The sequence below is a fragment of the Mandrillus leucophaeus genome, unplaced genomic scaffold (assembly GCF_000951045.1).
Source record: "Mandrillus leucophaeus isolate KB7577 unplaced genomic scaffold, Mleu.le_1.0 Scaffold1477, whole genome shotgun sequence".
Lineage (NCBI taxonomy): Eukaryota > Metazoa > Chordata > Mammalia > Primates > Cercopithecidae > Mandrillus > Mandrillus leucophaeus.
Window position 1 is genome coordinate 436284 of NW_012101451.1, and position 22399 is coordinate 458682.

Here is a 22399-nt window from a genome sequence, read left to right on the forward strand (position 1 = left end):
GTCCTGGCCCCTGACATCTACTTAAAAATTTTAATTTTTTTACTTTGCCCTTTGTTTTCTGACTAGCTCAACCTCTCACTGGCTTCCCTCTCTTAAGTCACCTCCTGACTATGGTTGTGCCCTTTTCTTTGTGTACGGATGATCCTGACATAAGATGGTTGAACTTACCATTTTTCGACTTCACAATGGTGTGAAAGTGATACTCATTCAGTAGAAACAATACTTCCAGTGCCTATATGACCGTTCTATTTTTCACTTTCAGTACAGCATTCAATAAATTACATGAGATATTCAACAGTTTATTATAAAATACACTTTGTGTTAGATAATTTTGCCTAATGTAGGCTAGTGTAAGTGTTCTGGGCATGTTTTAACGTAAGCTAGGCTAAGCTGTAATGTTCGGTAAACTAGGTGCATTTTCAACTTATAATGGGTTTCTGGGGACATGGTCTCATCCTAAGTTGCGTGTCACCATCTACACTCTAAACTCTAAGAGGTCAGGAATTGTATCTGTTTAGTTAATAGCTGAATCGTGAGTACTTTTAACACAGTGCCTGGAACACAGTAGCTGAATGGAAGCTGATATTCAATGTTGTGCATGGCTTTCTTGCATGATTATGTGGTTGGGAAATGTCTCTGGCAGAATCCCTACCACAGAGCCTGCTACAGGGTCACAGACCTCTTTCCAGGATTTTCCTGAATTCTGGGGACAGGGAACCAGAAATAATATATCTTGAGGTTTGCAAAAATCAGAGAGTCAGTGGACTTATGTGCACCCAAGTAGATTCAAATGGGAATCAAGAAGATGATGAACCTTTTTTGGGGGTGGGGTGGGGAAACTAACATAATGTAAGGTGTTTAAAAAAAAATGTTCTATTTTGCAAAAGATACAGAAAAGAGTATGCTAATTTACATGATTTGAGCTTTTTGTTTGTTTATTTGCAGTGACTCCTGAAGTTGCTCAGGTTTGGGAAGTACACAACACTTACCTTCAATGGTACACTGATCAGGGACTGGAATCTTCTTTCCAATTTCCATGGCATATGCTTTCACTTTGCTGAGGTTTTTTTTTAAGTGCAAGTAGAGCTTATCTTGGTATTCTATAGGACTTGCAGTTGTCTCTGGAGTTTCTTCCTGGAAGTTTTCTTTAACAGTTTCTGGCAAATTCTCTGAGTCTTTATGTATAATATTTGGGTATGAAACTGAAGACTCTCCCAGCTGTGATCTGTCAGTGTCTGCCTTAAAGGGCAGCTTGTCATTTCCTTGGCTAAGTGGGTCTATTTCTGAAAGAGAGATGCTGGCTAGTATATCTCTCCTGTTTTCATCTTCACCATCGTCTGAACTCACACCCTTTGTGAGCACAGTGTGCAAAGCCAAACTTTTTGACCTAGAGTTCAAACAAAGGGAAAGTTAGAGAAGCTGTGTTACCATTCACTGCCAAGGAAAAGAAATAATAATAATATTGGGACAAAAAGTTACTTCCTCTGGAGTGTGAAACTATTAATGGCCCTGATAAATGTACATCACCAACAAATGATGTAATAAACCAAACCTTTGAAAATCTAGGTCACCTCCAAACACAAAGGTTTAAAAATCAATTTCATGGCAAAACTGGCTGCAAAATGATAGACTTGCATATTTTTCATCGTTGTCTACCTTTGCTTTTGATTTTTCATCAGAAATCAAGAGACGGTATTTTCCATATGGCATACTTATATTTAAGAATTACTTTAAAAATTAAGCAATAGGTTTTTTTTCCATTCATAGTACCCATTTAAAATAGTGAACTTCTTTGGATAATGAGAGCATTGTGGATAACATTTCATTCATGTAAGGACAGCACTTCAGGTGGCTATAGGTAGAAGATATATAAAAAACACCCCGTAACAGAGTGATAACAAAGCTAATAGCTGATATTAAGTGTATAATTTAAAAAACAAACCAAACAAGAGTTATACCTGTTAAATCTAATGTTTTTTCTTTCTTCTTTAGAAACTTGGCCCAGACTATATCTTCTGATAGAGCCAGGGGTATTGCTGTCTGCATTTATCTTGTCTTCAAAAGCCTGGATTTTAACTTGGAGTTTTTCATGGTCTTCATTTTCAGCTACTATGAGCTTGGTTTCTTCCAGTTTCTCAGGGAATTCAATTTCAGTGCTGATTTTTCTCCTAAAGGAATACAAATCATTGCATTAGATGTTGGTCATATATACTCTTCAGAACAGTGTTATTCTCTATTTAACTGCCTCTCACTCAGAAGCGAAAACTTTGCCTAATAAATTTTTTCATTAGTCATTTAACAAGTATTTACTGAATATCTACTACAGGCATAGGTCTTTGAAATTCTTTCTACAGATTGTTCTGCCAGAAGTTTAGAAACAGCGGTGTTTATGTGAACATTGTATTAAAAATGCTTTTTTAAGGGTTCAAAGAATAAAAAGCAGTTTTTATGCTCATGTACCATATTCTTTTCTAGAAATTCTTCCAATGTATGGCTTTCACATGAAATGTGTGCCAGATATTTTCTAAAAAATTTACATGTGCTGATATGTTTCTCCTGAAATCACAGAATAGGAACATTTCACATGGACTGCATAAACTCATGGTTTTGTTAATTTTAAAAAAATCAGTATAGCAAGAAATATCTTTCTGAATTTTAAGATGTTGGAAGGAAGAGGTTTTCTATGAAATGATATTAATATAGACTCAAGTATCTTTTATAGCAGGGTTTATAAACCACTTTGTGGGTCATTAAAATTACTTCCTTTAAAGCAGGGGCCATGTGTGGTATAATTTTGGATTTCCTCTGAGGGCTAACAGTGCGTTAGCTAGGATAAGCACCTACAAATAAACTGCAGAAATAGCTTTCTGATGTTCACTGAGGTGCTGAGTAATTATATGAAAGTAGCATGCATTTATCTTCCCTTATTTATCTTCTAATATTGAGCTGGCCTACAGGTATTTTAATTTTTATTCAACAACCACTATCCATTTTTATAACACATGGTGTTAGTATTAATTCTTTTCTCAAAAAAAAAAAAAAAAAGATAAAAGGAATTATTTACTTACCACACTTTTGACACACAATGTGTGAGTTTTTTTCTCATACCAACTAATTCTCCAACCCTCTAGACACCAACTGGGTGTCCTACAGTTCAATTCAATCCTAATACTGATGACCTGGAATAAAGCCCAGACTCCACAGACTGCCCCCAGTTCAGATGCCAGTGAGAAGTATGGGGTCCCCAGCTTACTCACACTTCTGTTCAGCTGGGCTACAAAGGTTCCAGCACTGCCCCACCTCCATGATTCAATAATTCACTGGAATGACTCATAGGACTCAGGAAAACACTTTAACTTATTATTATTGGATTTATTAGAAAGGATACAACTCAGAAACACCCCAGTAGAAGAGATGCACAGAGCAAGGTATGGGAGAAGGGGCTCAGAGCTTCTGTGCCCTTTCTAGGTGTGTTGTACTCCCAGCACCTCAATGTGTTCACCAATCTGGAAGTTCTTGGAATTTTAGGGGTTACTAGGATGGTTTCATTATTCAGGCGTGATTGATTAAATGATTATCATTGGTGGTTAACTCAATCTTCAGTCCCTCTCCCCTCCCCAGAGACTGGGGGTGGGTGAGTTATAGGGTAAGATAGAGAATGGGGCTGAAAGTTCCAACAATGTAATCATGCCTTGGTCTTTCCTGTGACCAGCCCCAATCCTCAAGAAATCTAGGGGTCCCTGCCACCAGTCATCTCATTAGCATATAAAAGACACCCATCAATCTGAGATTCTGAGGGTTTAGGAGCTGTATGCCATGAACTCGGCATGGAGGCAAAATATTTATTTTTTATTACAGTACATAATAATCCCTAGAAATATATTCACCAAGATGGTCTAATGATTTTTTTGATTTGTCTGTGTGTATTTACTTGGCCGTCTTTAGTATTTTTCCAAGACTTTGAGGAAAGGGCCCAGACTTAAACAAAAATCTTAGCTTCTTCAAACATTTTTCCCTAAGGGCCAAAGTGAACCTGGCATATACCTGAATGAGAGTGAGAGGAAAAACATACTTAGGAAAAAAAAAAAGAAAGAAAGCACTGCCAGGCACGGTGGCTCACGCCTGTAATCCCAACACTTTGGGAGGCTGAGGTGGGTGGATCAGTTGAGGTCAGGAGTTCGAGACCACCCTGCTCAACATGGTGAAACCCCGTCTCTACTAAAAATACAAAAATTAGCTGGGTGTGGTGGCAGGCACCTGTAATCCCAGCTAACTGGGAGGCTGAGGGAGGAGAATCAATTGAACCTGGGGGCGGAGGCTGTCGTGAGCCGAGATCGCACCATTGCACTCCAGCCTGGGCGACAAGAGCGAAACTCTGTGTCAAAAACAACAACAACAACCAACCAACAAACAAACAAGCACAAGAACAACAACAAAAAAACAAAAACAAAAACTGCTTTTTAGGAAAAAGCAATGCAGAAGGGCTGGTAACTAATTTTTTCAGTTACAATCTACCCATTCTGGCACCTATATCTGCGGTGGACACTGGTGAAGGTGCGTTGGCAGGGTTGGATGGTGAAGTTTTTCTGGCTGGCCCAGAGAGGAGAGCAGTCCTGGCGTTGAGGGAGGGTTCATGATTATGGGCCCTCAGTGGTCAGAATTCACCTGTAGGTCCAGCCCAGGGACAGCTGCTGATGGTTCAAAGTGGGAACCAGCATCTTTCAGGTAACCAGGCAATTGTTTATTGTTTAATAAGAGGTTACTGATACAATTTAAAACCATTTTTCTTACATAATTTTATAAGTTTTCTATGACTTTACATAATTTTTATCTACCCATACCATGCATAAATGAAATATACATTGGTAGATTGCAAGAATCAGTATGTGGGAATAGAGGCTAAGCTTGAAAATGTTTTTCTTTCTGACATATATATGATATTGGCTACAGTCAAATAGATGGGAGGCTTTGACATCTTTTAGCCGGAAGATTCTAAATGTTTACTCCCATTACAAATGAAACCAAGATAATGTTATCTCTAGACGATATTTTACAAACCATGATGATTGCCAAGGTTAATTTAAAAAAATCTAATGGACTCACTCCACACAAGAAATTTTGGGGAGTATTTATTTTCTATCCACATTAGTTAATGTGTAGTCATGAAACTAAAATATTTCTCCGGTTCCATAGAACCTAGTCACATTTCAAAATTAAAAGATACCTTTATTTCAAATATTGCTATAGCTGGGGTCATTAAAACTTAAAAACTTGTAAAGCATAACTTGTAATCCAAAATGTAAGTATTAGATATTGAGCATTATACAAACGTTTTAGTGTTTTAATTTTTAAGTTTTTAGAGATGCGGGTCTTGCTATGTTGCCCAGGCTGGCCTCAGACATCTGGGCCCTAGCAGTTCTCCTATCTCAGCCTCCTGAGTAGTGGGGACTACAGGTGTGTGTCACTGTACCTGACTATACACATTTTTAAACCTCAAAACATATGAATTGTTAGAGGAAAATTTCTCATTAATTTATAATTTTTTTTTCTTTCTGTCTAAAGCTCTGGGTTATATCAGCTACAATAATCACATTTTCTTCAAAAAAACTTCAAATTTCTTAGATTATAGAAAATGTCCTAAGATAATTTTATTGGATCAGCTTTTATTCTTAAAAAAGTTTCATATTTATGGAGATCCTTCTTTTATTTGTTGCACTCAATATATCAATTTCACCATCTATAAAATGGGGATAATAACCGTACTTAACTCATGGGGTTGGCAGAATGATTAAATGACAGAACCAACATGAAGCAGTGTTCCTAGCACATAACAAGCAGTCATCCCACGTTAGATTTTATTACTGTCAGGCTGTAGGAGGGGATGGCCACTTAGGCCCCTTTCCCTGCCTGTGTCTCCAGTGACCAGATGTTGGTTAGTAAGCTCCGCAGCCTGGATGCATCAGAGCTTTAGTAGTTGGAAGCAGCCTTCCTTCACGTTCAAGTTGCTTTATAGCATTACCCTGATGAGATGCTTGGCATGACACTCACTGACCCCAAGAGGGCAAGTTGGGTGTCTCAAGGGTAGGGTTCTCAGTGAAAAAACAGGACACCCAGTCAAATCTGAATTTCAGATAAACAATACTTTTTTTTTTGAGATTGAGTCACACTCTGTCACCCAGGCTGGAGTGCAGTGGCGCGATCTCGGCTCACTGCAAGCTCCGCCTCCCTGGTTCACACCATTCTCCTGCCTCAGCCTCCTGAGTAGCTGGGACTACAGGTATCCATCACCACGTCCAGCTAATTTTGTTTTTGTATTCGTAGAGACAGGGTTTCACCATGTTAGCCAGGAAGGTCTCAATCTCCTGACCTCGTGATCTGCCCGCCTCAGCCTCCCAAAGTGCTGGGATTACAGGCATGAGCCACCGCGCCTGGCCAACAATAAGTATTTTTAAGTGTAGGTATGTCCCTAGTGAAATGTACTAAAGATATATTATACTTTACTACAGTTATTATACTAAAAACTACTAAGGAATTATTTGTTCTTTAACCGAAATTCAACTGGGTATCCTGTATTTTTATTTGTTAGATTTGGCAAGGCAACTCTGGGCTAAGTCCCCGCTGCCCTGTGGGCAGGGACCTGTACAGCTCATCTGGTCTGGCACAGTGCTTGGCACAAAGGACCTGGAATTTCTGTAGAATAAGTGAACTGAGACCACATTGTTGTCTGAAGTTGGCCTGCCACCCACCTCCAAACAACAACCACCACCACCACAAAACACAAAAAAACAAAACAAACAAATAGCAACAACAACAACAAACAAAAACCTCCTGAGGTCTACCAGATACCCATGAGAGACTGGCCACTCCTCCTGGCCCTTCAGGGTTTGGGGGTGGCACAGTGCTATTTGGTAAACATGAAATGTGGAGAGAAGCAGGGAGCAAGAGTAGAGGCAAAAAGAGTAATTTGCAAGGGAACAAATATGAAGAATGAAGAAGCAACAATAGAATGTCTGGGATAAAGAAATTCTTTCTAGATCTAAGGCTGATGAGAATTCTCACCACAAAGACTTTCTCTTCTGCACAGAATGCTTTCTCTTCTGATTTAGATTTGTAGAGCACAGAAGTCAGTGGACTGGGGTGGTAATGAAGTCATGGAGGCAGCCAAGGTCTCCAGATGGATCAAAGGGAACTTCTGTTTCTGGCCATCAGTCCACCTGGGCTTGCCACAGAACTTTGCTGGCAGGGAGGTAGGACAAACTTCAATTCCAATAAATTGGAAGGTCAGGAAATGGTAGATAGAGGGTTTGGGTTTATCATAAACATTCCTTCTCCTTTACTTCTTTTCCTGTTGCTTTTAAAATTTAATATAAAAAGATAGAAGAGAAGTATTTTGATCGAAACAAAGTTTTTGAACAAAAAGTTCAAAAACAAAGATCTTTTCCTGAGATAAACTTCTGCTTCCCTTCTAGAGCAAGGAAACACATCACAAATGTGAAAGTGCTGGCAGAACCATGGGTCCTGTATGTGTTTACTTGTAGAGTGGTGGCAGCGGGGGCCAGTGGGTTGGGCTCACGCAGGGGGTTGTTATTTCTTTTCCATTTGTCACTTTTGACCCCAGAGGTAATTTTACAGAAATCTTTGCCAGAGTTCTATAATCCCCTAAATATTAACTTGGCCTTAACTCAACACGCCACGTTACAAGAGGCTCAGATAATTTCCAGTCTGAACAGTTTCTGGTCTCCGTTGCCAAAGTAAAGTTTTTAAAAGTACCTCTAGGGATTCCCAGGGGGAGGCCTAATTACCTCCCTCTTGTGTGAATGGGGACTCCCCTTGGAAACAAACTGGCCCTTGGGCTGCTGGCTGCTCTCACTAAGCCGGGAGATGAGACTATAAAGCTGGCAGGGGTGGAAAGATTGGCAGCCTCTCTTCCTGGCTCCTCAAATCAAAGAAAAATAATATTAGTTAATGTTTGATGATCTTGGCTTACAATTCCATGTCCAGGATATGTACTCCTGCAGAGTTAAGCTTGTTAAAGGAGAAGTAGGAGAACGCAATGGACTAAATCCACATTGGAGTCCTAAATTCTTAGAATGCTATGTTCCTTACTCTTCAGTGATCTCTTGGGTCATGAATCATCATAGAGAAGATCCCCCAGCTTCACAGTGCTAGCATCTGTTTTGGGACTTCAATAAATAATGCTGCTGGAACACCTAAGCTGGAATGTTAAGGGAAACGACCAACAATAAGACTCAGTTCTTGGTATCTATTCTGCCTCTGACCTGCTCAGTGGGCAAAAGCAGAGATGGGCAGGTACCTAGTTATGTGGGGATCAGAATGTGATCATGCCAATGTGGGGATCAGAATGTGATCATGCCAATGGTAGAACTCTGCTAAACTGAAATAATTCCATGGTTTACTTCATTCACACAAAATTTTAAAAGAGTTTTCAAAAGGAGACAGTTGTGGGGGAAATTGACTGAACATGATCTTATGGGGAAAAGTTTAGGTTCATGACTCCAATTTCATGTTTATTAGTGATGCTATAAAACTCTTAAGGACTCTAAGTTTTATTTTTGCTATATAAAGATGGGATTGACATTACATCATCAGATTGCTGAAAGCATTATGTAAGATAATGGATTTAACAGTGTTGCTCATATAGAATGGGCATGAAAAATTCAAGGCATGGTAAAACCCTGAGTGGCTGCTGCTTAATATGGACATTTGACACTGAAAAAAGGAGGCTTGTGCAATTGGTACCAATCCTGGAAGATATGCTTTTCCTGCTCAAAGCCAGGGAGGACTATAAAATCTCTCCTGTTGCTGCAGTATCTTAAACAGTGTGTACTAAAAGAGAGGGACTCTCCTACTCCGTGAGCATACAAGAAATGGGATATAGAAATAGCCAATTTTAAAAATTCCCTGTACTTCAAATATGAATTCTGAGCAACTGCAGACAAAGAGAATTTCCTGAAATTAGAATGAAAATATGAAAGCCATGATACAAGGAAGTGACACTTCTAATTCAGATGCCCAGTCATTTGCTCACTTTTCAGTTATTTAACCAACATGGGAGAGAATGAGACACAGAAAAGGGATCAGCAAAAAGTGCAAAGCCCCTGCTTTTGCTACTCAAAGTGAGATCCCTGGACGAGTGGCATCAGCATCACCTTGGAGCTGTCAGAAATATAGAATCTCAGGCTCTGATCCCAGATCTACCAAATCAGAATGTGCACTTTCATACGGTCCCCAGGTATCCAGTGACACATTCGAATTTTGAGAAGCAATGGCCCAGACAAGAAATAAGAGAATCTGAAGTGGACCAGGGCAGAGGCCTTTTTCCTCAAGCAAGGCTGCTGAGGGTTTCACTAATTCTATAGTAAGGTAAGACTTAATCTATGGATTATTTGGAGTTGGTGGGCTTTGCCTTTTATCCTTTTGGGGATGCAATCCGAGGTAAAGGTACCTTTTCGGGTTTTGCTGCTGACAGATACTGGTTCAGATGGACCCCAAATCTTTAGATTCCTGAGACGACTGGGCATATCGGGTGAGCAGTAGCCTTAACAGAAGAAGGCTGCCCCATCCTAATGAACTGCCACCCAGATATAACACGAGCTACAAAATCACTTTGTAAATTATAAAGGACTGTAAAAAATGTAGAGTAGGAATATCATCAAAGCACCGTGAATCAAGAGGGAGACCTGCAAGGCAATGTGCTCTTCTTTGTCTAGGCTGACTTTATCGTCTGGGCACAGGAGCAAGCAACAGGTTCTGGCCATGAGGATTAAACAGCTAAGACATTGTCACTCCTGGCATTTGACACTGGAAGAGCAGGAAAAATGGTTAAAATTTTCCTATTTCATACATCTTCTCGTAGTCTTCATCTCAAATATGATACTGTAACCCAATTTTAATTGATAGAAGCATAGTTACCCAGAAATGGAGGGAAATAATTAATCAAAAACACATCAATAACTGAGCTGGGGCTAGAACTCCTACATAAAATTCTGTGATTCAATTCCTAGTCTACCTAGAATTCAGCCCTTACCTACAGCAAAGTTTAGTTAACAACCTTCAGGTTGCCAACTAATGAAAAGCCTACCTTTTGCTTTATGATGAATATGAATAATATTAAGAACCATTTTTCCTCAGCTGTAACCCATCTTAGAGTTGCTGTATCTCAACCATGGTCACAATGGTGTGTGTTCATCACCTTTCATTTATTAAATCTCTTTCCTTTCTGTCCCAGAAGAAAGTTTAGGGAACAAAATATTAGGTATTAAAGAGTTCCCAGGCTTAGTCTGGGTCCAGCTGCATCCAACATTTAATACAGTAACTCACTGTAGTAAAGAATTATTTATTTTAAATTTTCATTTCACAGATCAGTATTTTTGTAAAAATAGCAAAAATAAATTACTAGACAAATGCAATGAATAAAACAAGACATACAATGTCTACTGATCAGGTATTTGGATATTACAGCAATGTTAAATTGCTATAAAAGTTCCAACTTCTTATTTTCTTATTTTTAATATCTGCAATCGCTTCATTGTAGTCTGATAAGAAACAGTTTGCAGATGGACACTGGTCTAGTGGATATGCCATCACCTATTATAATACACACCTGTAAAAATGTGCTAATGCTACTCATTAACATTTACAGAGGGCTTTCTATGTATAGTCTTCACTGTTCTAAATCTGGTACATGAATTGCTTCTCACACAATCAAGTGAGGCTGGCCCTATTAGTAACTCCATTTACAGATGAGGCAACTGAAGCATACTGAAGGTCACTTAGTTACACCAACATTAAATCCAACTGTTTGCCTCCAGAGCTCACACTTAACACTCTACTCTCCACACTTCCTCTAAATAGGTGTGGTTCAGGTTACATCTGAATCTACCCCAGGAATACGTAATACATATTAGGGCATTGGTGATCTAGCATGGTAACCAAGAAGAGTTATTACACTCTGATATCTCTGAATAACATTCTGTGGGAAGTAGACACCAGAATAGAGTTGATATATAGTCACTGGAACAACCCTTCGTATTGATTGGAAAAATGAATTTTGGCACCCTCTTTTAACACAAACTAAAAAGGTGTTCAAAACTCAGAAAACGTCATGCAAATGGCAACTTTAAAGTTCAATTATGACAGATACTAAAAAGGAACAGGGAGCATTTGGGGAACCAAAATAGCAAATAGCTAGGTCATCAGGGTCCAGGAAGAAGCGTCTGAGCACCAGCTGGCACCCTGTCACTCCTCTCACGTGGGTTGTAGAGGGTCAAGGTCCTCTTACCTCTTCTCCCACAAACACCCTTTTTCCTCTTTCCCTAGGCTAGAATTTTGGTGTTCTCTGTCTTGCTTGAAATGGGAAGCCAGGGCATGGGTGCCTGATGAAAAGCTTTCTTTTCTTGTGTGCCTTGTGTTTTGAACATTGCTATGTTACAGAAAATGGACCTGCTTCCCCATGAAGCTGATATTAAATTGCCCGCACTCCGTACTGGGGCTGCCCGAGTCTCTACCCTACTGTGTCCTTCCATGGCAGAGCCAGCCTGTCTGAGGTCTCACACTCCCTGGACCTGCTTCATTGTCTCCAAAGCTGATAACAGTGTCTCCTAGCTACATGTCTTGCTGATAGATGAATTCCTGAAATACCTTTAAAGACCTTCACGTCACCCTAAATGCTGCGTTAAGGGAGGACAACTGGTGGAGTAAATGAACAACAGATGGAACATAAATGGTACCACATGTCAGACTTAACCTCTTCAGTAAGAAGAGGGGCCCAAAACCGAAGCCTTTCCTTCCTTTTCCATGCGCAGAGAAGTAACAACAGCCACAGCTATTGTTATTGCCACAAATGGCTGTTATGGTTTTCTTTTTATACAAGTGACCACCGTAGACCTCTCTAGATTGAAAAGATATACTCGTTTCTTATCAAAACTCTTGTTTCATTCTTAAAATTTACCTTGGTGGTGCAAAATTACAGTCAGCTTTTCCTAAGCAGGGGCAACGCTGACCAGAATGTCACATGTTTTTAATTATGGTTCTGAACTGACTCGTGTACCTTCCCTGAACCAACAGCTGCTTTCAAAGAATCAGTTTTTCTTTGTACAAACATGTCTTATCTAAAAATGTGGAAGTTCTTGTAAACACTTATAAGATCTTATTTTTCCTTCCATAGAGCATAGGGTGTGAATATTAGCTCTTCAAGTTTGTGGAAGAGTAGAGGGACACAGAAGGACACCTAATACTCCAGGGCAGGATGGCATGTGCTGGGAGGTAGAGAGGTTGTATGAGCTGTGGGAGCTCAGAGGAAAGTACAGATCACTATGTGTGATGGTGGGTGGAAAAGGACTCATGGAGAAGTAGTAGCAAACTGGAGTCTTGGTTCTGAATGCCAGCCTTCAATGGGAAGAGAGGCACAAAGAGGGCATTCTAGAAGGCGATGGTAAAAGTTAGTGGGGTACCAGTTTGGGGAGGAATAGGCAAAAGTTACCCTTGACATTCCTTTAAAATTCTTTTGAATTATCCATGTAATACTATGAACACAGTGACTCTCATCCACACTGAAATTTGAGATTCATTGGACCAGATTAAAAGAAGAAATTAAAAGAAACTTAATGAACTGATGTCTGGGCATTTGTATTATTGACCCTCCAGGAATTACCATGGACTCAGCAAGAATTTTACTTTGTTCTTGTTTGTCTGAAAGGTTTACCCTATTATGCTCTAATATGAAGTTTCTATTATCCTGATGCATATGAAAAGACTTTTTTGTTGTGAGGATTAAACAATATATCAGAGGTGAAAGCCCCTAGCACAGGATCTACCATGTGGTAAGAGCTGGTTTAAAGCTTGATCAGGCCTACATATGCAGAATTTTTTGCAGAGTTGCAGAGAAGAACTTGGCCCCCTGTTTTCTGAAATTTGTGTTGTGGACTCAGTGAAGAGCCATTACTTTCAAGGTCTCGGACAATGTCTTGGGGAAATGATGTCTAAGCATGTGCATTATTGTTATTTCAGCAGAGTTAGGTTCTGATGTGACTCCCAGGATGTCAAGATGGGAACTCTGGAATGACAGGTTGCAAAGGGCCTCGTAGTTGAAAGGGTTCTTTACAGGCAGTGTTACTTGAGTATACATTAGGGCCACACAATACATCAAATGTGTCTCTTTGCTGTGCTCCGTTTCTTTGATGTTCATTGCATGGAATGTGGGATAAATGGAATTCTGGAGCCACTCCAAGGAAGACAGATTTCCTGGAGTCATTTTTCTGTGAACATAGTCGACTTACCGTATTTTCCCTTCATTCTCTCGCATGTGCTATTGTTTTATTTCCTTCCCTCCTTTGTGTCATCTCTTTTCACTTATACCAAAGTCAGATTTACACCTATTCAGTCAGTTTTGACTATAATTTAGCTTTTATTATCCCTTTCTGTTTTCAGGCCTGATTCTTAAAGTGAAGAGCAAACATAAAATCTCATAATCGCTACTACCATCACCACCAAAACAACAACAAAAAAATGCAACATTCATGTAATTAAGCCAAACGATTGGAGAAGCTTTAATCACACACTTTGTCTTAAACTTTTCTTACAAAAAAAACTTCTTTTTTTCCCCCATGACTTTCATGGCTTTGACTGAAGTTTGCAGGCTGGATCTGAGAGAACCGTAACCTTCCTTCACCCTCCTCTGCCCCAGGCCTGTGTCAGGACCCTTTCTCCTTTTTCCTCAGGTCTCCCCTTCTGCTTTTTGCCATCATCATCCTCTCTCCCTATCTTTTTTCGTTCCTCAAATTTATCTCCCACTGCTGCTTTCTTTCCACAAATTCCATCCCTCAAAGTTTCCATCCCCAACTGGGGCCTGAGCGTAACCGCCTACTAAGACCACCTGTGACAAATTGCCCCCATTCTGATAGTGCCTGATTATAGCAGCCTCCCTGGCGCCACATTCATTTGGCAAAGGCATCTTCTAGGCAATGATCACTCCACTGCTCGGCTCAGTCAGTTACAGAGGTGCCCAGAGCTCACCCTCTCCCTCTCCAGCTTCAACTGGGCCCTGGCAGACAAACAGCTTGATGTTTAGGGGTAGCTAGGACTTGCACGGTGTTGAAAGGTATAGCTCTCTTCTCCAACCTGACACCTTCTCCTTTTCAATGCATAATAGCTCTTGTACACTTTTGCTTCTGCAGAATTAATTTAAAAAATATAAATGCTTTGCTTGGCTGTCCTGTTATTTAGCCTCTATTGGTTTATTATTTACATATAAACATTCTTTCTAAAACAGGAGCAGGAAAAGTGCAAGTGGGCTCACCTGGTGCTTCTAACAAAACTCACTCAATGTATTCAGTCATTTGGCACAAGAAAGGCTCCTGTCTGCTTCAGTTTTTCATTCTCTCTAGGATGCTAATTGTTTTTCTTTTGATAATCTTGTAGTTTTGGCCTGAAGTCTAAAATCTGGCCTGCTGGGCTATGTGTCAGCTTTGTAAATTAGATGACATCTGTTTTGAATTTTATCATCTTTAATTTTCTTTCAAGCTCTCTTCACTTATTCATTTCCCCTTTAATTGTAAGGATCAGATTTTGCTGCATGCTTTCGACAAAAGTGTAGACCTTTCTGCTTTGAGGGCAGAGATTAAAATGACTGAAGTTAAATGGTCACAATGAAGGGTATTCAAGGAAAAGATGTTGGGAGAGAAGCCTTAACAACCATCCCAGAGAGGATGAGCCATTCAGACAAAAGACTGGCTGTCCACACGAGGGTTTAGAGATTCCCCCTGAATAATTACAGTCAATTAGAAGAAGATTGACAATGAGGGTTGAACTGAGAGAAGTATTTTCAGTTGAGAGAGGTTGAGGTGGGGGATGATGGCAGTAGTGGTATGAGGTGAGTGGTGACCTTTTCATCTCTTTATATTTCATTTTGCTCTCTCTTTGTTTCCTACTCTCCTGCCCTCTAACCTCAGAAAAATAGTTTTAAAATATTTTAAATGCATTCTCATATATGCAGACTCATATTTTCAAGTAGGACCTTATTTTTTCTTCCTATCTACATATCTCCTAAATTCTTTTCTTGTGGAAATTGTTCATTGCTAATTGAGTTGGGCTTGACATGGTTAGGCTTTGTGTCCCCACGCAAATCTCATCTGGAATTGTAATCCCCATAATCCCTATGTGTCAAGGGAGAGACCAGGTGGAGGTAATTGAATCATGGGGGCAGTTTCCCCCATGCTGTTCTCGCGATAGTGAGTGAGTTCTCATGAGAGCTGATGGTTTTATAAGGGGCTCTTCCCGCTTTGCTTGGCACCTCTTGCTGCCTTGTGAAGATGGTGTCTTGTTTCCCCTTTGCCTTCTTCCATGATTGTAAGTTTCCTGAGGTTTCCCAGCCATGCCGAACTCTTGACTTTATACATTACCCAGTCTCAGCCAGTTCTTTACAACAGTATGAAAATGGACTAATACAGGTCTATTTATTAAAAATGGATTTTCCTGTTAAGATGCCTAAGTAACACCCTTATATAATATTTTTTTCTCTTTATGTAAAGATTTTCACATATATAATCTCAGAAATGTCAACTGGCCTCTTGAAACCTTGTGTCCATAGGGACAATAGAGAATAGGAGAGCACTGGCCAGGACATGGGCTCAAACTTTCACTCATGGCACATCTCAGCCATGGCTTGGAGAAGACACACACAGTTCAGCTGTGCATACAGCACAGAATGGCTCCCTCAGACACCAGCTGCAGAGACTGTAAACCAAATTTCTAAAACCACAGCATTAAAATTGTCCAACAGCGACTTTGTGGGTGCATATAAATGGCAAATCTTTTTAATGATGCTGGTCTTGATTCTCCTGGATGCTGCCACGTGTTTAGGTTATTGCCAGTTAACTTATGGGTCTATGAAAATGCTACTTTTGAATGGTATATGTATATAGTAGTGATTCTCAAGTGGCGGAGGTTTTTGTTTCCTCAGGGACATTTAGCAAAACCTGGAGACATTTTTGGTTGTCACAATTGAAAGGGGGTGCTTCTTCTATCATCTAGTGGGTAGCGGCCAGCACTGCTGGTGAATATTCCATAATGCATATGGCAGCCTTACAACTCAGTCTAGCCCAAATATCAACAATACCAAGGTTAAGAAACTCTTCTAATAGGCATCTGTATATCAAATGAGGTGACAACACATTTTTATATGCTCGATCAAACCCATTGTGTTGAAAGAAAAGGACATTTACAATGACTCTACCTCTGTGAATAGTTATTGACTTTGATGACACTATTGGTCAGATTATGTTCTCTGTGCAGGGGCTAAGAGGCCGTCCCAGGTTGGCTTCCCTCCTGCAACCTCCTTTCTTGGTTATCAGTATCATCTCCATTTCTGTGCAATCACTTAAGCTACATATCTCTGGGTGTTCATCCACTACCCTCTTCTTACTCCACCTCCAATAGGTGATCAGTTCCTCGTAATTTTGTGTTCTCTACTATAATGATCTGCCCTGACTTCTTAGGCTCTCATCATTTTGTCTAGACCTCTCAGTTTGTCTCTTGCCAGCTGGGTGCTCCAGTCAAATTAATTCAATGCTTTATGATGTTAGTTACTCCTGATTTACCTATTCATTTGGTGAAAATATTTGAGTGCTTACTATCTGCTAATTCCTGTGCTAAGAGCTGTGATCATTCTCTGGAGTAAAATCTTTCAAAGTTTACATGTTGCTTACAGAACAAACCCTTGCTTCTAACACAGCATGTAAGGCCTCTGATAATCTGCCTCTGACCTAACTTTTCAACTTACTTTCTTGCCCTACTGAACAAATTGTCTTTCCTTAGTCTGAGCACATACTATTAAGCCCTTGTATCTTGGCAGTGCTATTTATTTTTGGTTGTTTGTTTGTGGTGTCCTTTCTACCCTATCTGAGGAATTTTCATTCATTCTGTGCAACTTGACCTAGTGTTTAGAGAAATGCTTGGCACGTGGAAGATAATAAATAGGAAATGAACTTAAATTTTACCTTCTCTGTGAAATATTCGACTCCCTGGCTGCTGGAGAGTGCATTCCTTTTTCTCCATGCACATCACATCCTCTGACTGTGACTCTTGATGGTAAGGATAGTACCTTATGTCTCTTAGGACCTCCAGGCTCTACACCATGATGAACATAAAGTGGACCCAAATGACTAAATGCTCACTACTCTATCAAGATGACCTCTCATGGAATTCTTGTTTCACACTGGAAATGGCATGCATCATTTGTTATTCCAAAAAACCCCCACAGAATTTGACATTAGTCGCAAATGGCCCCACCCTCCTCCATAACTGTGCACCTTCCATTGCCTGTGATCTGAATTATGGAGATGCGGTCGAGTCCATCCTCTGTCACTTAGTCATTGTGTAACATTGGGAATATATTTAACCAGTATCTGAGCCTCTGTTTCTTCTTCTATAAAGTAGGAGTAAGTGACATCTGTCCTTCTTGCCTGTAGAATGGTCATGAAGATCAAATGAGATTACATACTTAAAGGGCTTTTGTAACTTCTAAAGGTCATAAAGCTTTTTAAGTTTCTCTCCATTCAAAACATAGCAAAACAAATAAAACCCCTCCCTCAATCTTGCATGGCCTTGCATATTTTTTCCAAAGACAAGCTTCTTTAAAAGGCCAGTTTGTGCATTGTGTCCTCTCTCTCTGCAACCCCCATCACCCTGTTTTCTGCTAGCCACACCAATGGCAGCTTCCTCACATCAATCGTCAATAATTTCCTCATGGCCAACACCTATCCACACTTTTCTGCTCTTCCCTCATTTGATCTGGCTCATCTGCCTCTTCCTGAGACATCCTCTGCACTGGGGCCAGGATGGGCTTCCTGAAATCTGGACTGATTGTACCCTGCCATGTACGAAGCTCCACAATCACTCCTCACTGCTTAGAGGGTAAAGTTGAACTCCTTAGTCCACTCTGTTGAGCCTGTCATCCTCTGGTCCCTGCCTACCACTTCATTAGCACTCCTAATGTTATTTTCCTTGTGACATAACCCTAGTCATACAAAATGACTTCTGTTTCCAGAAAGTGCTTTTTCAAATGCTGCCCGAAAGACAGCCTGGTGAAATCTGGTCATCTTTCGCTACTTGGTTCAAAATATCACCTCTTCAGGGGAACCTCTTCTGATATCAGATTTCCACCCCTCTCCCTTTGATACAGAAGTAGATACTCCATCTCTGTATTTTCCATGCCTCTTGAACTCACGTTGATAAGCATAAGCTTTCCGCCATTCTGCCATTCTCCCATTATGCACTTAAATATTTATCTCATACTAGTCAGTGAGCTTCTTGAATACAAGGAACATGTTATTATCTCTCTATATGTGTCTAGCTTCCTGGTACGCAGTAAGCTATGTTAAATTATTCAGTATGACAACTTAAATTGTTAAATTTGTTGAGTAAATAAACGGGTGCTATAAAATATTCCTTGTACTACGTTCTTATTCCTTTACCATATTTTATGAACCTTTTTATTGTTTTGTTACATTCTTGTTTTCACATATTTAGAAGAAAGATTCTGGCAAGTGCCATAATTTGTACAGATATTATTCTCTGTTGAGATACAGGTTTTAGCTTCCTTTGGCAGTTAGAAAGGCTTAGCTGTCTGCATTCTACCTCCACAGGTGCACAGCAGCTCCCTGAGGTACACAGAAGCTCTTGCTCACCTGCCACTTCCAGCCTTTGCATTTTCCAGTTGTCGGGTAAGGAGTTTAGCAATGGCGGTGAAGCTGTTGCTCATGCGGAAGATGTCTCTGCTCTGAGGGCCCAAGATTGAGGAGAAGGTGTCGGTGATGCCTTTAATCTCCAGCAGGAGAATATGGTGAAATGAATGCTCCATGTTGGCCAGTTGGCTCACCAGGTATGTCAGGCAGCTCCTGGCTCTCTCCTGCCAAAAACAATGAAGAAAATAGGTTTATCTTTTAAAAGAAAATCATCCAGGCACGGTAGCTCACACCTGTAATCCCAGCACTTTGGAAGGCTGAGGTGGGTGGATGGCTTGGAACTCCTGATCGAGAACAGGAGTTTGCAACCAGCCTGGTCAACATGGCAAAACCCCGTCTCAACTAAAAATACAAAAAATTAGCTGGGCGTGGTGGCACATGCCTATAATCCCAGCTACTCGGGAGGCTGAGGCATGAGAATTGCTTGAACCCAGGAGGCATAGGGTGCAATGAGCCAAGATAGTGCCGCTGCACTCCAGCCTGGGAAACAGAGGGAGACAGTCTCAGAAAAAAAAAAAAAAAAATCAGAGTCCCATGAGCAGCAGATTCTATAGGGAGTTGACACTCAGGGAGCTAGCTCAAGTTGAATAATAGGTTTCATTCATAGTTCCTCTGAATCTGCTTCTTTGAGGTTTTTAATTTGTTCCTGATTTCCAGGACAGACTAATATGCAAATATTCTCATTAACCTATCTTTCCAGGTCAAAATATCTCAACCATCATAAATGATCGGACCCCACACATGCACCTTTCACAACTATGTGAACTGCTAACTCCACCTGCATGGGGCAGGTGTGGTCCATGGTCTTAAAGTGAGCCTTGACCCTGGCACACTCAACACATCTGTCGGGTGATGGCTGCATATTCCACTAGTGTGCTAGGTTGATTTTCTTGCCACAGGTTTTCTCGCTGACTTGTTAACTTTAAGCATCTTTCAGTGTATTACAGTTTTTATGTGCTTGGCCGATTGAGTAGATTCTATTATCTAGCTTTAACCAAGCTAACTTTCACAAGTCATTTAAGTTCCTTCAAAGAACAGAGGATTAAGGACAATATGAATAATGTAGGCATGAGCAAATAAGAAAATGGCTTAGCTGACACATCTCTTATACCTATTAAAATTCCTCATTAGCCATATTTTGAGGCAATGTGATCCAATCTGATATGACTGGAAGTTAGCCATAAAATTCAATATTCAAAATTATTGAAAAGGTTATTGGAAATGTAGATTTATGCCCAATAGAAATAATGATATACCATTAATAAATAACAATTTAAAAGATTACTTATTTCATCTTTAACTTTTCTTTTAAAATCTTATTTTTGTGTATGTCTAAATTTTTTTCTTGTTAATGTAGTGGAACATACGTATAAATATAAATAAATATATATTGGAGGTTGCTGCTCACAGTCCTTCTAACCGATTGGTGCACAGATCTAGATTACTCTCCTTGTTAGGAATTCCTATTTACCCTTTGTTCTAGCATTTGAAGCCTTAATTTTCTACAAGGTGCAACTCTTCCATGCGGCTGTCTCCAGTGACTCCTTCTGTGTAAATTTTTACTGCATTATAGACTCTTTAAAAATCTTAAAATTTTCTTTTATTTTAGTATCTTTTTGAGACAGAGTCTCACTCTGTTGACCAGGCTGTAGTGCAGAGGTGTGATCATGGCTCACTGCAGCCTTGACCTCCTGGGCTCAAGCTATACTGCTGCCTCAGTCTCCTATGTAGGTGCACCACAGGCGTGTGCCACCACACTTGGCTATTTTTTAATTTCAGGATCTCACTATGTTGCCCAGGCTGGTATCGAACTCCTGGGCTCAAGTAATCCTCCTGCCTCGGCCTCCCAAAATGCTAGGATTACAGGCGTGAACCACCATGTCTAGCCAAAAATCTTTTTAGTACTTAATTGCATTTGATCATTTGCTTACTCATGATTTTATTTAATCACCAAATAGGTATGGCATGCCTATAATATGCTTTTACGAGACTCCAGATAACAAAGGTGAATGAAAGGATGCCCTTGCTTTTAAAGAACACACAATCCCCCCCACCTTTTATTTATAATTTCCTAACGGTTACATGTGCCAGTCAAGTCTTCTAAAGGAGCTACTTCTTATTCATCAATCATCATCCTGGCCCAAAATTGAGCTTGTGGATTCTACACCCAGTGTGTGTGTGTCTCAATTTACTGATTTAAGAAAATCTTAGATATGAAAATATGACCTTATAAAGCATGTTGTTACAAAGGAATTCTGTGCTTTACAACAAATATTTAGTACAGAACAAATTTAAGTAGTGAAGTTCCCTCATTTTTGGTACTTGATTTTCAAATATTCCATGTACAATTGCACTGGAACACATCACTTGGGGAAAATGGGGTACTTCTGCCATCAATCCCTTATTTATTTTTTAAACCCCACTAAGGCACAGCGTCCTGTATGGGTATGTGAGACAGAGGTTTGTGCTTTCATGAGCTGGACAGCTGGTTGAAGCTAAAGACATCTATTCATCAAAGAATAATGTTAGATGAATGAAAATGAAAGACCCCTGGAATATGTTCCTGGAGCCCCTGTTTCATATTTTGGCTCATACAATTGCCAGGTTGCAGAACAATACTTAAATGCTCTTGGATCCAACAGGTTTTTTTTTTGCAACATAGACTCATTTATTACTTCAAAGGCTCCATGTATGAATTCATGATATGCAATGAATCAAGGGACATTTTTTATTCCCGATTTAAAGGTAAAAGCTGGATGTGGGGGGTCCCTACCATAGGCCAGACCCCGTTCTAGAAGTCAGGAACGTATCACTGAAGAAAAAGTACAAAAATTCCTGCCACAATATTGAGGCAGAAAGACACTAAACAAAATACCTATGTAAAATATATAGTGTGTTAGATGGAGAAATGTGCCTCAAGGAAAATGAAGAATGGGGAGCCAATGGTAAATGGTGTACTTAGGACACATCTCAGAGAGAAGCTGACATTCGAATTTGGCAAGGTTTCAGACTCTCAACTCAACATTCTCAGCAACCTTAGAAAACAATTACCGTAAATTTATCCTGCTTGATATAGGGTGGTAGGAAGATACAGGAACTGAATTTTATATACTGTTCATCCTACTAAGATATAATTTAAAATTTGAGGTAACTTCCTTACTTTCAGAAGTAGATTTTTCATTAGAATTTTTAAAACCATTTCACAAATATTTCATTTGCTTATGCAATAAATGTCCCCACGGTTTCATTAAGAATCTTTCTCACTATAAAAATTTGCAAGCCCCTTCTTTAAAGCATGTGTCTTTTAAAAGGTGAAGGTCGTTGTGTGGGTCTTTGCTGAAATCAACGTAATTCCAAATGATTGCTGGCAGCCAAACTGAGCTGAAGGGAAAATTAATCACAGTGCAGGAACAAGAAAAATTATAACTACTCTGGAACTGACGTATGAAACCAAGCCAACCTCACATCATTTGCTCTGAAACCTTGGAGCACATCCATGTACCTCACAGGGGTAACAGATGTGATTCTGGATTAGAAAGTGTGATATTAGGGCAGGAAGGGGGTTAGGAGATTCTAAGTTCTTTCTCGGCTTCATGATATTTTGTCTCTGGGGGCTAGTGACTGGATTTTCCTGCTTT

At 39.9% G+C, this 22399-nt stretch overlaps 1 protein-coding gene across 1 annotated transcript in view; it reads right to left on the bottom strand.

Annotated features, from left to right (window-relative positions):
- The window catches only part of LOC105535548 (ventricular zone-expressed PH domain-containing protein homolog 1), a 151141-nt gene that overhangs the window by 97891 nt on the left and 30851 nt on the right, over positions 1–22399 (bottom strand). The window contains exons 3-5 of the mRNA XM_011974662.1: positions 18705–18925; positions 1959–2168; positions 990–1387 (exon numbers count right to left, since the gene is read on the bottom strand). Of these exons, the coding sequence (XP_011830052.1) occupies positions 990–1387; positions 1959–2168; positions 18705–18925 (829 nt within the window). The remainder of the gene's footprint in view (positions 1–989; positions 1388–1958; positions 2169–18704; positions 18926–22399) is intronic.